We start from the raw sequence: 22772 nt of genomic DNA, 5'->3' as shown, positions 1-22772 counted from the left end.
AGGCCGAGGCAACTGAGCTGCAAGGAAATAACACAAAGCCACCTTCGTCCGACTATTTGACTCTCTGGGGGTTAAGAATAGGAATTGGACAACTTTTTGATACGAGGTGTATTTGTTCTATATAAACTATCACTGTATGCGAACACTTATTTCCGCCAAATCAGGACTAGATAAGCCAAGAGCCTATATCCTGCGATAATACCAATGAGAATTCCAACCCAGGTCCCCTCCAGCCCCATAGAAATACTAAAATTATCCAAAACCGCCGTGCCACGGATTTTCCCCGCCGAATTCAAGTCACTATAATACATACACTGATAGCCTTGGGGCGTCTTTGCGCAGGCGTACTCTCGGGATTCGAACTCATTAACCATCATACCCTGAAATACATATGCCTGGAAGTCAATATAATGGAATACATACTTCCAAAACGGATTGAGGATACTCATTGGTACAAGGAATCCATCAACGCACATCCAAAGCCCATTTGCGAAGGCTGTGATCGCCAATGCCACAACGAAAACTGGAAAAAGACATGAAACCAACACAACGAGTGACTCCGCTGCCAGGAGATCAAGGAATAACCACATAACCCACATAAAGAACGCGCTGGCATTTGGGCGAAAGTTAGATAGCCAATATTCCACTATCGAGAAGACGAGAGTAATAAGGAAGAGGAATGGAAGTCCAATGATGAAATTTGATACCATAAACGAAGGTGGACCAACGAGGCCATTTGCACGCTCCTGGTAAAAAGTGTGCAAATCCTCTAGGAAGGCGGGAACATAAGCAATCGCCATAAACGACATGAAGGCGCCGCCGAAGAAAATGGCATTTATGAATGCCTGGATGTATTTTTGGTCCGTCTTCAGTCTCAGGAACACGGTCCCCATGAGGATTGCCAGGCCCAGATACATGACAATGCGGATACCATATACGACAACGTCGCGGTGCGATTTGATCCAAGAGCGGTGAAGCAAGATCAGAGGAATTAACCAAGGGCTTGGTTTTAGAATTTTATGTCTTGACAAATCGACAGAGGAAGCATATCTCGCGCTCACGATAGCAGCATCAAGATCCGCGCGCTGGGTTGACACTGCCCATTTTTGAGTAATATCTTCTGTGCGGCGGCGAACTTCGCCGTTCTTATCCAAGTCGGTATTAATTAGGTCAAGATAGAACTCGGCAGCATTAGTCTCACGGGGCATATAGTAACCAGCCCTGGCGAAGTAGATAGGTGCTTCGCAGACTAGACCAAAGTAGCAGGTTTTCCCTCCCGAGAGGAGGCAGAGCTTGTCGAATTGATGAAATGTCGCCGAAGAGGGTTGATGAATGGAAGCTATTATAAGGAGCTGGCACACATTAGCCCGCATTTAACCAAAATGTCGACTTTCCAAGAAGGAGAATACCCACCTTATTCCGCCTGCCAATCTCTTTAATATAAGTGATGACTTCGAGACTGAGAGCTGAGTCTAGTCCACTGGTTGGCTCATCAAGGAACAGAATTTTAGGATTGGCAACGAGCCGGCTAGCGACACCAAGCCGTTTCTTCTGGCCTCCACTCAGACCCTTCTTAATAGGTGTGCCGACAATAGTGTGGGCCTGTGACTGCAGGCCAAAGCTGGAGATAAGGTCATCCACACGGCGGAAAGCTTCCTTCCTAGTTACGTTGCTATCACTAGGTTAAAAAAAAAAAAAAAAACAATCGCTTCGAGGGCGGCAAGTCGTACCTAGGAAGCGCAAGCCTGGCCGCAAAGATCATCGTTTCTCGTACCGTCAGACTGCCTATCAGTGCATCCTCCTGCTCTACGTATGTAGAGAGATTACGGGTCATCTCGAGTTCCATCTTCTGTCCATTGCCAAGTATATCGCCTGTTGTAGTCGCTCCAGCAGCAGCGACTCGACGAGCAAGAGCGTTAAGCAACGTGGTCTTACCGGATCCACTCGGGCCCATGATAGCAAGCATTTCAGATGCGTTGATAATTCCTGACGCTTTGGATAAGATGGAAAGTGGCTGTTTGGTTTTCCGGTCTTTGACGAGGACTTCAAGGTTGCTCCAGGCGAAACTTTCGACAACATCGTTGGCTAGGTGACGAGTTGGGATCACACACATCTCAAGATCCTCGACTGCATGCTCGTTTGATCCATGTTGTCTAGATTGAGTACTCATTGTCACCGATTTGCATGACCCAAGCCGTCGGCGGAGATATAAGCAAAGGGACAATATCTTTTATGAATGGTTATTGATTAAATAGTGTATCTATTAAAGTTACCAAGAACGAGAAAGGCCGAGTTATAAAGTTACATGCCTGCGAGTGCGAGAGAGACGTCGCCTTGCGGCCAGCTTGGCATCAGTTACTAAACACGTCAACGGCGCCCCAAAATCTACATATCCTGTCAATGCCCCTCATAATTGTGATACTAGTCAGATCATGGCTTTTGAGTATCATTAAAAAAATTAAGGGCGCATGTGATTGGAGTGCAGCTAGCTGGTCAGATCATTTCGGCGACCAAGATGACATTTCCTCGCGGCGGCCTAAGGCGCTTCGAATTGCTCGACTAGGACTATCCCTGGCCCTTACCTGAGGCTCTTCCATGTCCCCTTGACCTAGACCGCCGAAGTGCAAACATGCCATGCTGGTAAAACTAGCAGATTCACTCATTGACTGGGTTCCTCATAGTTAGGTCCTGTTTCGTCCACGTAAACGTATCTGGCGGCCATTCTCAACTCCAATACTCTATGGATTAAGCAACTATCTAGAGTCTCTGGCAGGCAACGGGGCTTGCCGATGGGGTGATATGATCCAAATCAGTCCTCTGTCGTCTGAACACGTCATCTTATCGAAGCGGGCGCATCATAGACTATCGCACGAAAGGGCGATGAATCATAGCTTAACCTTAATGATTCTGTCGTCTGCTTTTTCGTCATATCATTAAGCAAACACCATTTTCATCACAAATCGTTACACGACTCATTTTGACACATATTGCGATACTGTTATACAGAATACACTGTATGCAGAGTAATAATTACTGGGAAACCAGGGGTAAGCCTAACAAATTGACCTACGTGATATGATGTGAGTCGTAACATGACAGGATTTAGTTATTTACTACGGTAATCTGCGAAAATGATACGCACGCTACCAAACACTCTGTTTATTTGTATGCAAGGTCCTAAGAGAACATGTCTTTTATCTGGGCCCATCTGCTTAGTGCCCATAGCTCATCATGTAAGTATTCCCATAGTAACCTTCTTCTTTAATGCCAGTAAGATGACGCCAAAGTTTAAGCGAAGACAAGCCTCAGTTATTCTCAGGTTTGCAACACCCATTCATCCTACAGTAGTACGATCTCAAGACCACAGACAGCAAAAAGCATCGATACGTAATGATCGCCCACGAGGGTTTTTAATCAGACCATGGTAGTAGGAGATAATGCTTGCTTTAAAAAAGACACCCTCTCTTTATTAAACCTATGAGTGCTATCTGCTTATTGCGACTGCAAACACCTCCAACGCTCCACGACCATCTCTTTCCCCTCGGGAGTTGCCTGACTAAAGTCGTCAATCCCTTGTCTCAGCCTAATCAACAAAATTTCAGCCTTTAAGCTAGTAAGATGATGCTTGGAAAACTCTTTTTCGATGCCTTTGAGGGTATAACCTAACAGGCCGAATATTGCTAGTGATATCAACCTCTGGTCCTTGTATAGGAAGGATATTTGTTTCCGAAGTAGGGGTATATGAATAGAATACTTACCAGCACCCAAGTTGTATACAAACCCCAACGTCCCATTCCACATACCCTTACCAAATCCTTTTCCGGCTTCAGCTTTAGCCCCCTGATAAGGCTTGATTACGACTCCACTAAAGGCGTCCCACAAACCCAAAACGAACTCCCTTCCCGCCGTACACGCACCGCTGCCCAAACCGGTAATCTCATTCCGTTGCCTTACCTCAACAGCATTGCTAGTATACGAAGGATAATTGTGAAACCCATTAGCTACGTTGTAAACCAGAGCCACGGGAACCTTAAGGCCTGCCTTGGCCACGTCAGCCGCGAACCGTCCCGTAATGTGCATAATATAGAACATGTGGCCGCGAGGGCCTTGTTCTTGGGCTTTCCAAGTGGCCTTTCGCCGTTCGTGCAGAGTCGGCACCCGTTTGGTCTCCGGAGTAGGGATTTCGCCAGTAAGTAGGGATTTGGTGGCCATTTTGTGGGCGAAGTTTTCTAACTCGGTCGGTGCGAGCCGGATGCTGTCTTTGAGGATGCCGTTATGAGTGGGATTTGTTAGCTCAGCGATGGTCATTCCGTTGCCATTTGTGTTTGGTGGAGGCCCTTGGTGTGCTTCCCTAGCTGTAGATGAAACATCGTGGTCCTCATTGTGATTTACGGTTAGCGTCGGTTGATGTATGTCTCTGTTGGTATTATACCAGGACATTTGTGGGAGTATTGCCTTATTGTCGCGACTTGACCACCTAGGCCTGTTTTTTAATCGTTGGGAGAAGTCGCTGGCTGCTGTACCCAAGGTGATAACAAAATTCGAAGCCGCAGCCACAGCACCAACAATAGGATGCTCTGCACCTTCATCAACATACCAATGCTTATGCTTAAGGAGCTTGAAGTCTCGAGGGTCCAACAAACCCTTATCAACGAGGCAAGCTGCCGCAAATCCACTCAGGTGGGTTCCCGTTGTTTTGTGTCTCCAGACGGCAAGCCTATCGGGACAGATATCGCATCGAAGGTGGTCTATATCGAGCCTCTCCTGGAAATCTACGGCTGTACCACAAGCCCCATCTTCAGCACCTATGCGCTCCGCCATCTTTTGTACTGCCTCTTGGACCTCGGTCTTGAGAGAAAAGATGATGCTGCTTGCCAAGATCTCAGCCGTCAATTCTTTGAAGGGTATGGGTGTTGGGCCAGCCCCTGCTTGTGCAATCATCTGGCCCCAAAAGGGCTGGTCACCGAAGAAGGGAACGATGACAGTTGGACGTCCAGCTGCAATGCCCGCGGCTGTTGTCCCGGCTCCCCCGTGATGGACAACGGCAGAGACGCGTTGGAAGAGCCAATCATGGGGACAATCGCCAATAAGACAAATGGTTTCGGGGATATCTCCTCTCCCAATGCCGCCCCAGCCTCTAGAAATGATGGCCCGGACACCAGCCAGTTTGACGGCATCGAAGATTAATTGCGTAAGGGCTGGTGGGTCTTCAATGACGATTGACCCAAATCCGATATAGATAGGAGGCGGCCCTTTCTCCAAGAAGCCAACCAGGTCCGGTGTAGGCATATAATGATTAGCTAAGGATAAAAATGAGAAGCCGGTGATGTTAATATGAGACCCCCAATCAGATGGCTTCGGAATTAAAGACTGAGACCAGAGGTAACTATACGGTACGCGAAGCCTGGTGAGAAGCTGGTATCCCCATAGTGGACTGATAGAATCGAGGCATAAGATTCGGGTACGAAACCTGTTTATTAGATCACCGAGTCTGTATTATGTCGCTGGTTAGAATCAGAATTGGAAATGTGCCAACAGATACGAACCCTTGCCATGTAAGCAGCTCCATGACTATATAGGAAAGGTAATTGGCGACAGCGCCATCAGTACTACCACGGTATGTCATGGAGGCCAATGGATGAGAAAACCTCTCAGTCGGTGACCAAGGCATAGTAAACACCATATGCAACGGGATACCCAACTTCTCGGCGCAGTGGATATGGGCCATCGATGGCGGATTAGCAATAATAGCATCGGCGATAAAAAGATCCTTGGTCTCTCGAACGTTTGCAGCCATTACACGATCTCCCATTCCATCACCAGCTTCAATGCAGCTCCTCCAAGCACCAATCAGAATCTCCCACATCTCCTCACGCCTTTTCTTAATTTCACCTGCTTTGACGCTTTTGCGAGAGGGCAGCAAACCCGGGTTCTTAACCATGTAAGCCATTAAAGCCTCAGGGTCACCGCCAATACTGAAAAATTCGATGCCCTGCGACTCGATAAAATGCTTAAAGACGGGATGAGTGCAAATACGCACGCGATGGCTGTAAGGAGGTCGTGAGAGGGCCTGAGCGACGGGGATGAAGGGCTGCACATCGCCACGAGACCCAATGATATGGATAGCGATGTTGAGACGCGGAGTAGTGACTAGTTGTTGGGAGTTGAGACTAACAGTGTTACAACTCCTTTTCTTGAAGGGCTCTGTAGGGACTGCACGACTCTGGCAACCCTTGAACCAGGAGACAACAGACTGAGCATGCTGATGAAACTGGACCTTTACGCGACCGTCGGCTTGGACATTGCCTGACGTGATGTTTTGGGAGTCGGCATCTTTAATAGTAATATTGCCGAGACCGTTGGATTCTGTCAAACTGAAGACCATATTGCAGCAACGATGGAGACGATAGAAGCAAACGAGGCAAGAAGTGCGCCAAACGGAGAGTCTGTGTTTAAATTTAGTAGTGATGTCATTAGATTGAATGTAACCTTTGAACGCCACGCCTAAAGCCCACTGCGACTGTTGCGTCATTGTGGGCTGATAAATTAGGTAGCAACTATGTACCATTTGTATTTGCATCATCTCCAGATATACGAAGGAAGATACATGGGAAGAAAAATACTACGAAATTTACTCGCACCAAAACCCCATCCCACATTTACACCCGCCCTAGCTCCCTATTATCTAGTCAAGACTCTCGTAACCCTAGCTGTCACTCAGTCCGTTTTCCACTTCTCTCCTGTTCATGTTTACAACAATGGGAGGGGTCATTAGGGTCCATTTCCTCGCTCTTTTGATGCTGCAGACGGTGGTTTTTGTCCTGCTCAGAACAATTCTCATGTTTGTCTGCGCCTTGTTCATGATGCTTATGACTGCCGGCATTACCATGATGCTTGTGGCCATCGTGATGCTTGTGGCCATCGTGATGCCCCGGGCCATGCATGTGATGAGAGAGACTTTTTGGCTCAGTCTGAGCCATGGTCTCGGTGCTAGTGGGATTTGGTGCTGTCGCTTCGGCCATTTCTTGGTCACACCGTGTACAGGTCGTATAAATTTGATTCGTTTGGAATGCCTGGTAGGCGAAAACAGGAGATTTTTATTGAGAAATTTGTAGAAAATGTCAAATTAGGTTGAGTGCGTTTCTAATATGACCACATAGGATAATGAATTTGTATGTCGATTTTGGAGTATGTTACGAGAAAAGTGAGCTTTTCAAGTAAAAGTCCCTTGGTGTGACTTACTAGCGCCCTTTGAAGTGAGTAATGATGGCGTGTATATTCGACGATATGATATGACGATAAAGTCTATAGCGGGTATTTGGGCATAAGAGCAGTACAGTTGGAGGTTTTGAGTTACACTAAAATGCTGAATGTAGATGGGTTTAATCTCAGTAACCTCATGTGAGTAAGCCAGAGGTTCGTATTTTCGACATCTCCCATGATATGATTATATTACGCCAGCCTGTACGGCACCAACGCACGAACTGTGAATGCGTCAGATCATTACTTTATCAATGCTACCACCTGATGACTGACTCGGCTTCATGTTTATCTGCAGATATGGACGTGTTATATCATACATTATCCTCCTCATCATTCGCGCTTTTGAGACTTCCCTCAGCTCGCATATATCTATTGGATAGGCCTTCTCGATCAACAAGCAAATGCCGCCTAAGATGATCGCACAAGGAAAAGAACAGGGGTATTGCCCAGGGTTGCAAACAAATAAATCGAATCAAATCGAGCATTCAATTTGATTTGATTTGGATACAAAAATGATCGATGTGATTTGATTTGGATCCATTTGGATCCATTTGATTTAGATAGCCCCACCTTTCTCCCACGATGAGATGCATTGGTCTGCTTCTATGTCCACCTAGAGTCGGTCTCTGAGCTCGAACCATCCGCCCTGTGAGACTGAATATTCGCTTTGCCTCGGGAGATGTCGCAATGAGCTGAAAAGAGATCTATCGCCACTCGTGACAGACGTGGATATTTGACCATTTCCTTGAGTCTTCACCTTGCAATGGGCGGCATTAAAGCCAAAAACTATGGCAGTTAAATTGGGAGGTAGGGGCCTAGTTACCAAAATAGGCAGGATCTCAACGCAAAGGTGGGGCGACTGGCCCGTCTAGCACGAGTGCTGATTGGTCAATATGTTATCCAAATGAATTTAAATATCCAAATAAATCGGACGTCCCCATTTGATTTGATTTGATTTGGATAAACTTGATTTGATTTGAAAAGATTTGGATTTGATTTATTTGTTTGCAACCCTGGCTCCATGGCATCTGGTCAGATAGGTGAGGGTTAAGTTGCCAGACGAGTTGCTGAAAGAATGTATCGCTAAAGAAAGAAAAAGGAACATTGGTGTTGATCAGAAGTCCCAGGCTCAGTTCTCGGATTATCTTGACTCTAGCACGCGGCAAGGCGCTGTACTGCAAGCCCGGTCGCTTGGGCCGTTCAGATTCATCGGTCACGCGTCTATATCAGCGCCTTGACTGCTCCCGGGGATCCTGGGGGGCCTACGTTGGTCAATGGTGCTCAAGCTCGCGACGTCACATTTACATACTTGCGGAGGTGGTCAGCTGCCGAACTCGTAGCAGCAGCGGCGAAGAACTCGGGCTGGCCCTTCGCGTCGCACAAACGACAGGCCCAGTAAGGACTCAAAGGACTATCGTTAGTGTCGATCTCAATAAGAAAAAATCCGTGGCGCTTGATCCAGCTCTTCCAGCCCTTCGAGCCTTTCCGGGACAAAGACTCTTCCAAAACATATCGTTTATTCCTCCATACTGCTCGCGGAAGATTTGGTGGTCTGGTGAGGCCACCCGCCCAGGCTGGTCGCCCAACCGAACCCAGCCGGGGTGACAAAATGAATGAAGAAGTTGATCGCCCTTTTAGGCCCAGTCATCGTGCATGATGTCAGTATTATATTGTCAACCATCTGCTAGCCGATCGAGAAGGTAAAACTATTGTAACTTGGGCAAACATGCAAAGCTATCATCAAAAGGATTGATCTCTATGTGTAAAAATAAAGAAAAAAAGGAACGAAAAAAAAAAGGGCTCAGAGGCCATTCATTGCATTTGCATAAATATCTGTTGCGTGGCTGTCGATCACTTCCATCAAGTCTTGGCGGAATATCCGCCCTGATCAACACCTCACGGTTCTCGTCCTCACTTCCTCTTCGCCAGCAAAATGTACGTGCCCCAGACTGATTCAACCTGGATATCTCTCCAGTGGTCACCCTGTGCCTTCCACTCGGGTTCTGCCTCCAGGATCTGGTCAAACAAGATGTCCACAATGTCTCCCTCACCACCTTCGGCACGGCTCTTCTTGTCCGGGTGCGCATCCATCCAGCCCCGGTACGCAGTGAAGGCCCGCACATAAGCCTCAAACTGTCCAAGATTGATCTTGCTCCTCATCCAGGCCGTCTCTGGGTCTGCAACCTCAGTCGTGTCTTTGTCAACGTTGTAGGTGATTCGCTTGATCTTGTCCCACTCCGACTCAGGGGGCTTGACGTCCGCCAACAGGCCCCGGAGGATGTCTCGCGCGGGACGCTCCCAATACTGGTTCAACCCTTCCAGCCCGGGCGACACATCTCCTTCGTCGTAGCAGAACCTCTCAAATATCTTGTTGGCTTGCGGGTGTCCAATGATGATGTTGTCCTTGTACCCCCAAAAGGCCAGTGAGCCGCCTGACTTAACTACCCTGGATAACTCTGGCCAGACTCGGGAGTAGTCGAACCAATGCGCTGACTCGCCGGCTACAGCCATGTCTACCGAGTGCGCGGGTAGAAAAGACAAGTCCTCGGCGCTGGCCTGGCGGAACGAGATCTTGGAGAATTGGGCAGTGGCTTGCATTCCCTGCAGCATCATACCAGCACTAGGGTCAATGGCGATGGCCCTGGCAAAGCGGGGGCTCAGCTCCCTAGCAACAATTCCATGGCCAGAACCCAAGTCCAGCAGCGTACCATGAGGATCATCATGATGATAATACCCCAGAATTGTCTTAAACAGACTTGCAGGATACGTGGGCCTGGCTGCGGCGTACCCTGCAGCAGAGAAAGTTGCCCTCCTGCCGTGGCGTTAGTTCAGTTGCGGAGTCTCCTAGGAGAAGATGCATCGATCTGATCATCATGACTCACCCATAAATGGACATTGTCACAGTCACGATGGCTGATTGATCAAAGGTCACTGTACTCGGGAGAGTCGCTCAATAAAGAAAATATGCACCCGCAGGATCGACTGATTTATACTTCGCAGCCGCGGCTTCGGCCTTACACATGACACAAGCACTCAAGATTGATGGAGTGATCGACCGGTATATGCCGCTGCTCCGCAGCGCGGCGTGGGTGATAACGGAACGGAACCTACAACATCCCTTGAATGCCTGCACCCTTGATTGACAATCCTGAACGGCCGAAGACACAACCTATGCTGCTAGCCAAGTGTTCAGCTGACTTTTTGATATAATGACCACCGAAGCCACTGTTCGCAATTTCTTTGCGCTCTCAAGGTTGCCAATGAGCGAGGCGGATTCGATGCAGTCGTGGCTGGCGATGGCGGCCGGGTCACGAAGGGGGGTGCATTTTATTGAATGGTGAGCGAGGACTGAAGTTGGGAAGCTGTAAGAGCTCGATTGGAGGGCAGAGAATCATGACCAAAGAACACGTAGTTTGATGGTCATATCATATTTTACGAGCAGCCTAAGTTTTGGGCACGCTCCCGCCCTCTCAGCTTGTGAGTAACCCGGTGGCCCGAGCATACAAAGCCAATCAAAACCTTCCTTTGTCATCTTACTTTCTTGGCATGCAGATGTTAAGAAAGTAGCTCCAATTACACGAATCTTCTTAACAAGACCTTTTTAACCTGGGAATCCATTCTCCTGCCAATCTCAATCGAGGAGCTCGCACTGCCCTCTTGCAAAACAGCCCTGCTGTCGTAAATGGACCTATTAGGGTCCCGCCCTCCCACAGGAGGATGGCATTTATGCCGTTCTCGCCTCTCTATGCATTCTCTACTGCTGCAGCTACAGAAGGAGCCCAGATCGCCTATCCTGACCCCTCCCCGGACCCTACCTCAACTACTGTATAGTAACCAGTCTCTATTTTTAAAGCGGCCATAAGCTCACACGGGACCGTATAGAGGAGTACAATACCAAGTTAAAGGTATTTTAGGCCTTCCACGCTAAATTGAAAGAAGCAGCAAAATAATTCACCACGGGGCCCAAACGGGAATTCGCCCAAAGTTTGCCGATAGCTTCCTGGTCTCCTGAAATCAGGCGCTTACTGACGCGGCCTCGCCTCGGCTGCAAACAACGCCCTTGCCCAACAATCCCAACAACATCAACAACAACAGCCCCCTCATCACCAGGGACAACCGATTGCAGGTGCCCTACTCCAAGAGGAACTCTGCCTCTTCATCCGGCTGGACGCCGAATCTCCGCCCAGGGACCATAAGGACTATGCAATCCTGACCAATATACCCCGGAAACTTTGAGTGGATCCACGCAAGACCCCGCGAGCTTTCCAAGTCAAGTCCGGATGGGGCCGTCCTTGCCGCCGACATAACCACCAGAGACCTCATGGAGAAACAGACTGAATGGGCAGCCGACTTAGGGGCCGCCGCCATAGAGAATAGGCAGGAATGGTTTACCTACCTAGTCTCAGATTACCCCTGCAAGCTGACCGACCTCTATGGCAATGAAGTGAATAGCGATGCAGCCGCAGACGAAGAAATAGAACTCCAGACAGGGCAAAAAACCGTCAACATACGGCCCATGCGGCACTAACCTGACAACCCCGTAATGAAGACCTTACTTATATCCTTCTTGGAGCCAGTCAAGAAATACTGGCATCTCTTTAGCAGCCGACTAGCGAGGCTCATTAAGAAAACCAACTATCCAAGACAGTGGAATGTATCCTGAAATGTATGCTTAGACTACCACCCGTCACTTACCTGTCATCGACTCCTCCTATGCAAACACTGCAGTGAAGCCGCCAGACATGAGTCCGGGGACTGTGCTGCACCCCTAGCAATAAGCCAACTACCTTGTCCCCCGCAAAGCTAACTTCGCCAAACGCCCAGCACGCTGAAGAAGGTGCATGGCATTTTCCACTGGCTGACCAAACATCAAAGGGACCATATTTGAGTTATAGTTGCTGAAATATATCGCCAGCGTAACATAGAAGCGCAACGGCTCGCACCTGACCTACAGCAAAACGGCCCACAGCAGGATAGCACACCATTACCAAGCTATCCTTTGTCGCCGGCAACACTTATCTACTCATTTCAGAGCATCTGAAGGCTCTCAATGCGGCTTTCCTTAAGCAAAATCACGACGCGCACATCTGGCTTGACGGCCTGTATCTTGAAGTCCTTGCCATGGAGCGCGGAGTTGTCGAGGCGTACGGGAGCCTGGCGCATCAATGGGCTGGTGCCGACACAGGACAGCTTCTCGAGTTGATCCACGTTAACGACCCGTTCCAGCTAAAGTCTAGATGGAACGTAACCATGGATCTATACCTAGAACGAGCTACTTCCAAGGGCATCGCCGACGCAGCCCATGGCTTGTTCCTAGAGCAAGGGAACGCTGTTGTGGATGCCACCTTGCCTTAGCTGCGGCGGTAGAGCTCTAGGCGTTAAAGAACGTAAGGTTTAAGGAAGGTGGAAGTTGGTGTAAATGACCAAATAGAGCGAACAGTAGAAAGATGCATCGGCTTTATACCGGAGCGATAGAAAGGAAGAGCTCTAAATTTGAAAGGGCGAATGGTCTAAATATATTTGCTTGTAGTTTAAAGGATTGGAAGGAATGAATAATAGAGAGATATAGTATTATCGGAGTTGAGTAATAGGCAGGTAGAGCTCTATTAGATAGTGATGCAACTCTTGAATAGTTTAATCTAAACTAGATATTACTTTCTTACTATTCTCTTATAGCCTCTATTTATAGTTACTAGTTGTTAATACAGCCGTATGCATATAATTATCAAGCTGAGCAATGTGGCTGATGGGGACATAAACGGGGATTCTCAGAGGCATCGCTAACTAGTATGCACTGAGCTTTTAAGTACATAAGACATGGCCAATATTGCATTTTCCAACTCGCATAGCATTCTCTCGATGCATCGAATTATCTCGTCTTGATTCGCCTCTTCTCCAATAATAAGAGGATTCCGACAGTCGGCAGACTTGTCCAGATAAGCTCCGTCGTCAAGCAACGCGCGTCTGTTGATCAAAAATTGCACTGCTAGATAATATAAGGACAAACTATTTGGGATGGGGATGTAGCCTACCGTTTTGGTCGAGCGAGTGTGAAGCTGTCCTCAGGACTGTTCCCAATATGCATACCGTGCCTATAGGGCATATTCTAGAGAAAAGACATCACCCAGCAATTCGACGCCTGGGCTTCCAATAGCAGTAAGTTTACTACTGGGGTTAAGACATTCATGGAAAAGATAGCAATGCTTGACTCCGCGGGACGTTGGCCCACCATCAAACCCTTGACGGAGGATAGGAAGCTTGACAGATCTTGCGCAGGGAGTTCGGCCTATAAAGAGGCGGAGCAGGCGGTCCAGCTCGCGTCGTCGCACGGGAAAGGCGCCCTCCTGTCTGTTGGAGAGAGAAGGGGTTTGCTACCGCAGGGTATCGACTGGTAGCAGCCTACCGCATAAACGCATCCATTCATCGACTCCTTTTGTATTCATGTCTTCTACCACTGCGCGTTCCACATCACCAATGTGGACTCGCCGCGGACCGTCAGGAGGCCCTACTGTACCAATTACCACTGGTAATGGCATCCAAAACCATTTTTTGGGCGTTCAATATGCGGACGGGTTTCGTCCCAGATTCCATATTTGGTATAATTCTCTCCGCTACCGGACTACCTCTCGCTGTTTATTCCACTAGCCCAAGTGGGTTTACTAGAGGTTCATTCACTTGCTACTTTGAAGTGAATCACTGGCTTGAAATTGAACAGCCTTGACCCATCTAAGTTACAGATCCACTCGAAATTCTACTCTACTAGAGCTAGAGCTGCACTATAATACAACCTTCTCCCTGTTCGACAGCCGAATATAAGGCTTTTTTTTCATCGATATCCCACTGAACCATTTCCCAGAACTCACCCATGTCTCTTCTGCTTGCAAACAATTGCTCCTTCTCGGTCTCTTGAGCTACTTGTGCTTCGATACGATTAGCCTCTGCTTTGTCCCAGTCTTAATTAGCCGTTATCTCTTCTTTGGCAGCACCTCCCCATTTGCTTATAATCAAAACACCCGCTATGGCTTGCTTTTAGGTAGCCTAGAGGTAGGCCCATTGCTTTTCGATACGGGTGTTATCAAGTACGGTTCCTGGGGGTTAGGCCTTATACCAATCATCTCTTGACTTGACGTATCCTTGGTGGATGACTCGTGGATCGTCATACCTCAAATGCTTAGTTGCACCTGGAGCTGTATCTTTCGAAAGCAATGGTGATGGCACTGGTGGTCTACAGATAGATGGTGTAGGCTATGGATATCAAGGTTCTGCAGTCGTGATGTCTCAGTCTACCTGCCCTGCTTCGATGGTAAACTAGAACAGCAGTTCTTGAGAATTCAATTCAGGCTTAAACTCGAAGGTTTCCAAAGTCGTGATTGGCTGCCACTGCAGTTTATTGATCGCTGTTGTTGATGGTTTTGGTTGCTTAGGGGCTGCGAGGGATATCTATTGATGGTCTTCCAAACACACCTGCGGCTGGTCTGAAGATACAACTGGCAATGCTCTTAATTCCGTGTACTGTAGTAGATACTCATTTGAGATCCTTGCGTAACTGAGTATATAACATTTAATACATAAAGCAGGGTTATGCATCAGCCTTACGTTCTCAATGGCTTTACAGCCACCAAGTCCTTTTCTTACACTACATAAGAATAGAGATAAGCTCACATCTACAGGATTAATTGTTTTATAGGGTTCTAAATGGGGTAATTAATTACCTTTCCCAGTCAAATGCCAGTGCGAGTAGAAATCTTCAAGTTATAGTACTTAATCTATTGGTTTTATAGGTACAAGCTAAGATTAAGACATCCAGATAGGCTTGTAAGTATGCCACAGAATCCGGGTGCGCAAAGAGAACAACTTTAACTCATCCTTCAGGCCCAGTTTGAAATTGACTCCAGAATCCTTTTTAAAACAGCAAATTAGCAAGTGTGTTATTGCTGCTTTATCCTTAGTAGATTTCTTGCCTAGTATCTGCAATGCGATTAAAGATATCCCGCTGCGTTGCTATTGTGTCGGTATTCTGCCGCATGTACGTTCTAATTTCTTTAGGGGCGATCCCAGCGTTAGCAAGGCCGGTCAGATGAGACAGGTGTTCCTGAAATATTGTCCGAAGTACTGGGTGGGCGGTGGCGCCTTGGCTCGGTTCATGATTAGCCGGCTGTCAGAACAATGCGTAGAGTCCAGGTACTCTTATCTCTAGACTCCTGATCGCCAACACCGAGAACTCGCAGTCTGTTGTTCCAGTTGTCGTCTTGCATTGCCGTTCTCTCGAAACAGTTGGATGGTTACGACCACGATCACATTTACATGATTATCCTACTGCCGGTTTTCTCCTTGGTCGACCTTCCAGTTATGAACGCGTAGCCCCTGGTAGTTGCCCAGGCGTTGATCGCTTCAAAAAGTGCCTCCCGTGACTCGCCCTCGGGAGGCAGTCCGATAGCGGAGAGAGCTATACTAAATACGGAATCCGGGACGAGACCTGTCCGCTTATTGACCGTCCAAAGAATGTTATTGGGGCCATTACCAATGACAATTGATACAGTGGGCTACAGGACGCAAATCACAGTACTATTCATCACGAATCGTACCATCGTGCGTCAACTGTGACGAAAACCAAATAAATTAAGCCTAGCATACCCCCCAAAGGTACAGCATGTGATAAATAGCCTCCGGACTGGGTGGTCATTAATCAGATCATCTTAGCCACGATAAAACCACCTGATCATGTGCCACACACATGTTGTCGTCAGCCATCAGCGCAAGAAGATGAATAACTGTATATGGTGACAAGAGAGGGCATATGAGGAGCAAAAGTCTTCCTCTCAATTAACTGAACCATTAACAGATCACTTGCTGAATTATTACGGAAATGGCGTCAAATAGCACGCTTCACTTACTATGCGCGCCGTACAATGGTGCTCAATCAAAGGCGGCATCGAGAAAAACCTTAAGCCAGTCATGGATGCAAAACTTCCCAAACACGCTCAGTCACTCCCAAAAGGCCACACGCTCGTGAAAGTCGCATACGCATCGCTTAATCATCTCGACTACAAAGTGGCCGAAATGCCTCTGTGCAACATAATGTTCCCCAAGCCTGCCACGCCGGGGCTTGACTTTTCCGGCACAATTGTTTCCACGACGTTGGACGATTTCGAAGAAGGCCAGCGTGTCTTTGGGAGAGCCGAGTTACCCAGTGGTGGAACCATGGCAGAGTATGCTGTTGTCGGAGGCGCAGGAATAGCTGCTTTGCCTGATGGTGTGTTCCTCAAAGAAGCAGCTTGTATTGGTATCTGCGGTACCACTGCTTTGCAATGTCTTCGACCGTTCGTGCAGCCGGGAGACAGAGTTTTTATCAACGGCGGTAGTGGAGGCGTTGGTATTTTCGCTATTCAGATTGCCAAAGCCCTGGGCTGTTCTCATGTCACAACCACTTGCTCAGCGGCCAACGCCGAGTTTTGCCGAAATCTTGGTGCCGATGAGATTATCGATTACAACTCTGAGAATCCACTTGAGGTGCTCAAGAAGAGTGAAGAGCAATTTGACTGCATCCTTGACACGGTCTTTATCAATCCGTACATGTACTGGCAGTGCCACCAATACCTCAAGCCCCACGGAACATATGTCTGCGTTGGCCTACCACCAAGATTCCAGACCTTTAAGTCTCTCCTTACCATCAAACTGTTACCGAGATGGCTCGGGGGCGGAAAGCGAAAGTTCAAGTATCATTCGGTGATTGCGAACCAGAGGGATTTCACTCAAGTTGCCCGCTGGATCAGAGATGGGAAGATTAACACTTTTATTGAGCAGGAGTTTGCATTGGATGATGCAGGAAGGGCTTATGCGAGACTGAAAGCGGGAAGGACGAGGGGAAAGTTGGTCGTTCGTGTTGGAGGAGAGCCTGGCAGCGATCAGTATGACCTTGATCTTTGAGGCTGGGGTAACGAGGTGGAAACAGTTAATGGGATATGGTCGGGCTACATGTTTTCGAGTATGGAAATCCGATGGGCACTAAGGAAGTGCGATTAATGATGAGGGAAGTATCCATCCGTACCTGGACGTTTGAGTTACCGGTAACTCATGAATTTCGACCCTTCTAACTCACTCATGAGTTTAACTCAGACTCATGAGTCAACTCACGTATAATGATCATGTGATAATGCCAGCTTCCCAAATAGGAAGTTGGTGATAAGAATCTATGGTATTAAAGTGCAGAGAATCACCACGCTATTCAATATCACTAATTTCTATATCGAGATCATCATTACCAATGTCCGGATCGCATACTAGGCTCAGTCCACCGAGCCGAGTCCCGACAATATGCCCATTCCGTATCCAGTTGCCAAGACACTCAACTTCCTGCAGCCGCTCGCACGTCATCGAGAGCCGGTCCCATGATGCGGTCCTACGAGCGCCTGAGAATGTCCTTTCTAGCTCTGCCGACTGAGGGCTTATCGACAGTATATCGTTGGCCATATGGCTAAGGCGTGGAAACTGCCGTCGTCGTTCAATGCGACACCACCACTCCACAGGTTTGCAATCGACCTTGATAGTCGGAGAATTAATAAATGCGTCTAAGTTATAGCCATCGGTTGAAAGAGCCGTCTCGACCTCCATCTCCAGTAGCAATAGCTGTAGCTGCGAAGGCGAGTTCCCCAGCGCAGCTGGGATATCCTCCGGAATAGTTTCTATGTCTCCGTCGATATTGATATCGTATTTCTCCTCCCATATTTGCCGAGCTCCCACAATCGCTGGGTTAATCCATGCACTCTTCCAGTTCTTATCCAAGTATGCTTTTCGACAGCGTGGATCGAGAAGAAGAGCGGCGACGTAAACGGGAGTCTCATCAGACATAATGTAGTATTTATCGAGTACAAACAATCCCATCTCGATAGAATGGAGCATACGGCTAACATGGAACTCCGGGGTCGAGTAGTGTATTTAACAAATTAATTAAAGGCTGTCCGTTTAACGGAGATAGACCTTATCTTCGCTTTCTCAAAGTGGCTGAGAAGACCATCCATCAGCCGCAGCGTACTGCAGAGGCTCGATTTATCGCCTTCTGTTATCAAAGTTGCCTCGGTAAAGGGCTGGAGGAAAAAGTATGCGTTTTCGACAGTATATCCCAGTCGGCGCCTGATAGATGAGCAGAGCCGATGTCCTTGTCATGGTCTACCATAAACTGGACGATCTGTGCCTTCTTATCGAGGGCGACACTGATAACTTTATACCATGAGGACCACCGTGTTGCGTTCTCGATCTCGAGACTGCGACCCACAGCTTCGCGCCAGTTATCACTATAGATTGGAGAGCTTCCAATCCAAACTGCGAAATGGTGGAGCTTCTGGAGAGCATTAATGCCTTCCCATCCGCTAAATTCTAATAGCTGAGTAGTCCTCTCTCTCGTCGGATGTCCCTGCTGTCTCCCCTGCTTCTCCTCTGATGTGTGATCCACCGTGGTATCGGGCCCTGAAGCGTATTCTGATTTAGAGCAGTAGAGAAGGTTTCGATAGACTGTGCACCAGCGTCGTTGCCAGCGTTATTAAGGGCAGCGCGTGTGAGAAGGCTGATAAGAGCTTTGATGTAAGCCTGTCGATTGAAGGCATTCCGTGATGCCGCTTCCGATGGCGTAGTCGATAATGTGATACATACGTCGAGCGATTACTGAGATTGATTCTGCCGGCTAGAGAGCCCGATTAGATATGGGTGATCATTCCTCAGGTGGCGCCGCGCATTGCTCTTATAGCCATCCTTCCATGGCTTCACCGTATAGTATAAGCAGACATATAAAGTGCGAGGCTTCGCCTTCTCTCTGGTGAAAAATCTCTCATTATCGATGAAATCGGGGGCGGAAGATGGTATCCTTGGTACGGACGAAGTTTCCGATGCCATGGCGATGGCTTGATGGTATAGATAGTGGATCGAGGCGATGAAGAGTCTGCCGATAAGCCGTCCTAGAAACAGCCGTAGCTACTTGGAAGACTTTTTTTTTTACCTTAAGATTCTTGTCAATTTCTGATGGATCTCGATCATAGGGATAGAAGCCCTTGATTTCTCTATTTAATGAGTGGAAACAGGTCGGTTTATTATACATAAGATGAATTGGTCCTCCGGGGCCGTTCTGTTGAAGAACTTGCTTTTTGGGAGACATAGGTGATACCGGACTTCCGGGCTGCCGGTCTGAACAGCCTGCCTGCACTGCTGAAAGACCTTGCTTCCGGTTTGATCAAATGTATGACCCTCTGGTCTATTGGATGTGACAATTCTGAATATAGAGGGGTTTCGATAGATTAGATTAGATTAGATTATAGGGCGGGCCAATCAGACGCCGGGAACACCGTTATGAGTTTATGAGTTAACTCATGAGTTAGCACCAATAACTAAAATGCCCAGGTATGATTCTTACGGGCCGTAAGAATGTAATCGAAGAATAAGAAGGTATTATTAAATCGAGAATCCTGCGAGAAGGAAATGTCTAAATCTTCGCGCGGTCCGGGCATGCGTATAGAATAATTGTTGGCTTATTGAGGCAGCATGTTCTTGGACTCTTCGTCGGTAAGGAAGATCTCATCGACGGGGTCTCGGCGGTTCTCGAGGGGAACGTAGTCGCAATCGATGCAGGAGGGAAGGAAGATCTCTGTATGTGACGTTTGTTAACTGATGTTTCGGTGGGTCACATTAATGACTTCATCACAACATACCCGGATTCCAGTCAAAACCCTGGCTGGAGGAGACGTAGCAGATCTATGGCAGAAAATGTCAGTATTGATTTGCTGGAATATGGTATGTCGTCTTGCACCTCCGGAGGCCCGAGGAGAACGGGGCTGAAGTCACTTACCAGCCAAGGAGGGCTGTTCGGTTCACCGATATTAATGACGGTGCATTCTTGCCTGGAGAGAAAGGAGCCTGGGACGAAGTCAGCAATGCCGGCACAAACGATCTGTGGGTGCAATCACGTCGGGCTGGGGGAGGATCCGGCTTCAACCAACCTAGGAAGCTTAGTCGGCGGGCGTGCAGCGCTTTGTCCCTGCCAGCCGAAGGCGGGGAGCATGAAGGCGAGGTCGAGTAAGGACTATTGGCAGAAGAGCCAGTGCCCTTGTGACAAGAGGGCGTAGCCGAGGGGCCAGCGGGAAGAGCGATGGAGGACGACATGCTGTGAGATGGTGAGAGGAAGCGAGACACCGAAACGAGGGTTACTGTGTGACGGGCATCGGCCGAGTCGTGAGCAAGGAGGGAGAGGAAGTGAGCTTCCTGAGAATGCAATGACTCAAGAAGCAAGCCGTCTGTATAAGATGAGGGACGAAGAGACTCAAGAAAGGCTCGGAGGGAAGAAAGAAGAAGACGAAGAGAAAAGAAGATGGAGGTCGAAAGGTGGCGAGGTTCGCAAAGGACGGCAGAAGGTGGTTTCGAAATGCACGGCAACTCCCGACCGCCGACAACCAGTGAATCGCTGCCGCATCATCCCGTGACGGGCGAGTGACCCGACACTGATAAGCCACAGCCAGGTCGTTGCAGACGCCACGAGAGGACGGGAAAAAGAGCCAATGAAACCAGGACAAACGAAACAGGGTCAACAAAACGTACATAAATCCTGTGAAAAATTAGCGACTCTTGATAGTTGGTCATTCTTGCGTCATGATGTCCTTTGTTTTCTTATTTAACTGTGACCCAGTTGTTGGCTTTCTGGAGGATCTAGGATATACAAAGAATAACGTTGTATTAAGCGAGCGGCGGATTATAGGCGAATAGCGGACTTTGGTTCTTTTTTGGCGGGACCTGCATATAAAAGGTACATCAAAATTGTTAAGAAGGCTTAACAATTTTTGAGGACTTCTCCCAGCCATTCCCGGCAAATTGAATGTTGGCGTAACTTACCGGCCTGCTACCGGGTCACTGGAGACCTCTCTCATTGACTGGTCTTGATCTCTCGGTGCTTCTACCCGGATCATCACATTTGCTTCTCGTAAATTATCTGCATCATTATTGGCGAATCGATTTACCAGCCAACATTATACCCGTATATTAAACCGGTAAATAGTCCTATCGTCGCCCACTGGATTAGCATTGCATGATAACGAGCAACATTCGTGACGTGGCCTCCGATCACAGATCCTTTTTTGCCAGCCTTTGAAGTGGACCAAGGTTGATCAAATCTCCGAGAGCAGGATATCAAATATCGTTGCCATGCTTCCACCATCGCTGCAGGCAAGCATGAGTCAGATTCGATACTTTTACCGCATCATCATCCTTGACACCTTACGACCGGGTGTCCTGGCCTCAGAGGCGCCCCAAAAAGCTCAGCTACCCTCACAGGCACATGTGCCGACTCTGACCCAGGATCCGGCCGTCACTGAGATGCTCCAGTGGAACGATGCTCATCAGGATGCGGATTCGAAGGCCGTGTGCCCGCGACCGATGAGCTGGGTTCTTTACTCGGAGTCGGTGGATGATGGTAAGGCTATCAGGGGGTCATCTGGTATTAATTGGAAGTTTGCGCGGCAAGGTGAGGCGGATTCTGGCAGGGGCCAAAAGTCATATCCATCATGTTGATCATAAGTTCACTCTAGGCACAAGCCTCGTAAACATCTCCGTCGATGGAGGTAGGCCCGCAGTCGCAGAGGAGGATGTTACTTTCGAGCGGAAGGCCTTCATTGATGGGGTGACGTATCTCCTCAAGGCACTTCCCCCGGACCTCGATGTCTGCGAACTGAGGCGGATCCCAATCCGCTCTGCCGGAGGATGTTGCCCATCTGGACCAGGTGGCGGTTCAGAAAGGAGACGGCTTGACCCAATCCGCTTCTGGTCGCCCACGATCCATTCTGCACCGCAGTGTCCAGATGACCGTGGCCAACTTGATCTTCGTCCTCAGCTTTATGCTGCCGTATCTGATGTATCTCATCCGCCACATAGCACGAATGGAGCGGAAATACAAGGTTTTTGAGACCGTGGTCGGCCATGGGCTCAGCTTTGTCAACTCGATCGGGAAACAGAGCTTGTCCCTTACCGAAACGATGTGCCAGATGAACGACGGAAAAGTTGGACAGGCTCTTCTGGAAGCATTCTTATGGACGGTGGATGGGGTCGCACGGGGGATATCGGAGGGGCTTGGCGAGGGTCTACAGCTCTATTGCTCCTCCCACTTTCACTGAAAGTGGACGTTTCGCCTTGTCATTGGCCAATCATCCCTGTATCTACCCCGAATTCCCCCGCATTCCATGCTCACAATAGAACCTCCAAGCAAATTTTAAGTCAGAGCGGTGATCTAGCCCTTTGATTGGTTGACTTCTTTACCTTCTTTTCTTCCTGAGTTTCGAGTTCAACCTTATTTGAGGGATCTGAACGCGTTGACGCGCGCATGACGTGTATCCTGGTCATCTATCTAACTTTCAGGGAAATTTGTGCTTTGTAGAGTTGAAAGAATTCATCATTAGCACCTTATCCCTTCGAGTGCTAACAGACGCCAGGTACGTGGAGATGTAAGGTTGCAGCCAATCAGCGCGCTGCTGAGAACGTTT

At 48.3% G+C, this 22772-nt stretch overlaps 9 protein-coding genes across 9 annotated transcripts; 3 read left to right on the top strand and 6 right to left on the bottom strand.

Moving 5' to 3' along the window:
• Positions 1-101: 101 nt before the first annotated feature.
• FOXG_06510 (uncharacterized protein) lies at positions 102-2232 on the bottom strand. Its single transcript, XM_018385196.1, has 3 exons — positions 1731-2232; positions 1414-1672; positions 102-1352 (listed from the first exon to the last, which is right to left on the bottom strand). The coding sequence occupies exons 1-3, from the start codon at positions 2168-2170 to the stop codon at positions 147-149; spliced, it is 1905 nt and encodes a 634-aa protein (XP_018242424.1). The 5' UTR covers positions 2171-2232; the 3' UTR covers positions 102-146.
• A 1346-nt stretch (positions 2233-3578) lies between these two features.
• On the bottom strand, positions 3579-7022 carry FOXG_06509 (uncharacterized protein; the record flags this gene model as incomplete). The annotated part of the gene is made up of 6 exons (XM_018385195.1): positions 3579-3583; positions 3804-4351; positions 4598-5300; positions 5547-5571; positions 5681-6366; positions 6887-7022. 6 exons carry the CDS (start codon positions 7020-7022, stop codon positions 3579-3581), a joined length of 2103 nt encoding a protein of 700 aa, XP_018242423.1.
• Positions 7023-8884: 1862 nt separating this feature from the next.
• Positions 8885-10671, bottom strand: FOXG_06508 (uncharacterized protein). The gene is made up of 2 exons (XM_018385194.1): positions 10146-10671; positions 8885-10075 (listed from the first exon to the last, which is right to left on the bottom strand). Exons 1-2 carry the CDS (start codon positions 10157-10159, stop codon positions 9175-9177), a joined length of 915 nt encoding a protein of 304 aa, XP_018242422.1. The 5' UTR covers positions 10160-10671; the 3' UTR covers positions 8885-9174.
• Positions 10672-11584: 913 nt separating this feature from the next.
• FOXG_19279 (uncharacterized protein) lies at positions 11585-12618 on the top strand (the record flags this gene model as incomplete). The annotated part of the gene is made up of 2 exons (XM_018399475.1): positions 11585-11707; positions 12241-12618. The coding sequence occupies 2 exons, from the start codon at positions 11585-11587 to the stop codon at positions 12616-12618; spliced, it is 501 nt and encodes a 166-aa protein (XP_018242421.1).
• A 3200-nt stretch (positions 12619-15818) lies between these two features.
• Positions 15819-19238, top strand: FOXG_06507 (uncharacterized protein). Its single transcript, XM_018385193.1, has 3 exons — positions 15819-15906; positions 15964-17458; positions 17515-19238. Exon 2 carries the CDS (start codon positions 16159-16161, stop codon positions 17188-17190), a length of 1032 nt encoding a protein of 343 aa, XP_018242419.1. The 5' UTR covers positions 15819-15906; positions 15964-16158; the 3' UTR covers positions 17191-17458; positions 17515-19238.
• FOXG_19278 (uncharacterized protein) lies at positions 17485-18111 on the bottom strand (the record flags this gene model as incomplete). The annotated part of the gene is made up of 1 exon (XM_018399474.1): positions 17485-18111. One exon carries the CDS (start codon positions 18109-18111, stop codon positions 17485-17487), a length of 627 nt encoding a protein of 208 aa, XP_018242420.1.
• Positions 19239-19763: 525 nt separating the features above from the next.
• FOXG_06506 (uncharacterized protein) lies at positions 19764-20409 on the bottom strand (the record flags this gene model as incomplete). Its single annotated transcript, XM_018385192.1, has 4 exons — positions 19764-19894; positions 19959-20001; positions 20096-20163; positions 20247-20409. 4 exons carry the CDS (start codon positions 20407-20409, stop codon positions 19779-19781), a joined length of 390 nt encoding a protein of 129 aa, XP_018242418.1. The 3' UTR covers positions 19764-19778.
• Positions 20410-21258: 849 nt separating this feature from the next.
• On the top strand, positions 21259-21931 carry FOXG_06505 (uncharacterized protein). The gene has a single exon (XM_018385191.1). It carries the CDS (start codon positions 21442-21444, stop codon positions 21805-21807), a length of 366 nt encoding a protein of 121 aa, XP_018242417.1. The 5' UTR covers positions 21259-21441; the 3' UTR covers positions 21808-21931.
• FOXG_19277 (uncharacterized protein) lies at positions 21930-22214 on the bottom strand (the record flags this gene model as incomplete). The annotated part of the gene is made up of 1 exon (XM_018399473.1): positions 21930-22214. One exon carries the CDS (start codon positions 22212-22214, stop codon positions 21930-21932), a length of 285 nt encoding a protein of 94 aa, XP_018242416.1.
• Positions 22215-22772: the final 558 nt, after the last annotated feature.

Source organism: Fusarium oxysporum, chromosome 3, assembly GCF_000149955.1.
Source record: "Fusarium oxysporum f. sp. lycopersici 4287 chromosome 3, whole genome shotgun sequence".
In the NCBI taxonomy this organism is placed as follows: domain Eukaryota; kingdom Fungi; phylum Ascomycota; class Sordariomycetes; order Hypocreales; family Nectriaceae; genus Fusarium; species Fusarium oxysporum.
Note: the sequence above shows the minus strand (reverse complement) of the source record. Positions and strands in the feature narration are given on the sequence as shown.

Bases quoted from the DNA above. Each gene is read 5' to 3' on its own strand.
- FOXG_06510 (XM_018385196.1), bottom strand. From the start codon at position 2,170: ATGAGTACTCAATCTAGACAACATGGATCAAACGAGCATGCAGTCGAG. The intron at 1,673-1,730 runs GTACGACTTGCC...ACCTAGTGATAG, and splicing joins GCCAGGCTTGCGCTTCCTAG to CAACGTAACTAGGAAGGAAG. The intron at 1,353-1,413 runs GTGGGTATTCTC...AATGTGTGCCAG, and splicing joins AGATTGGCAGGCGGAATAAG to CTCCTTATAATAGCTTCCAT.
- FOXG_06507 (XM_018385193.1), top strand. From the start codon at position 16,159: ATGCGCGCCGTACAATGGTGCTCAATCAAAGGCGGCATCGAGAAAAAC.
- FOXG_06505 (XM_018385191.1), top strand. From the start codon at position 21,442: ATGCTTCCACCATCGCTGCAGGCAAGCATGAGTCAGATTCGATACTTT.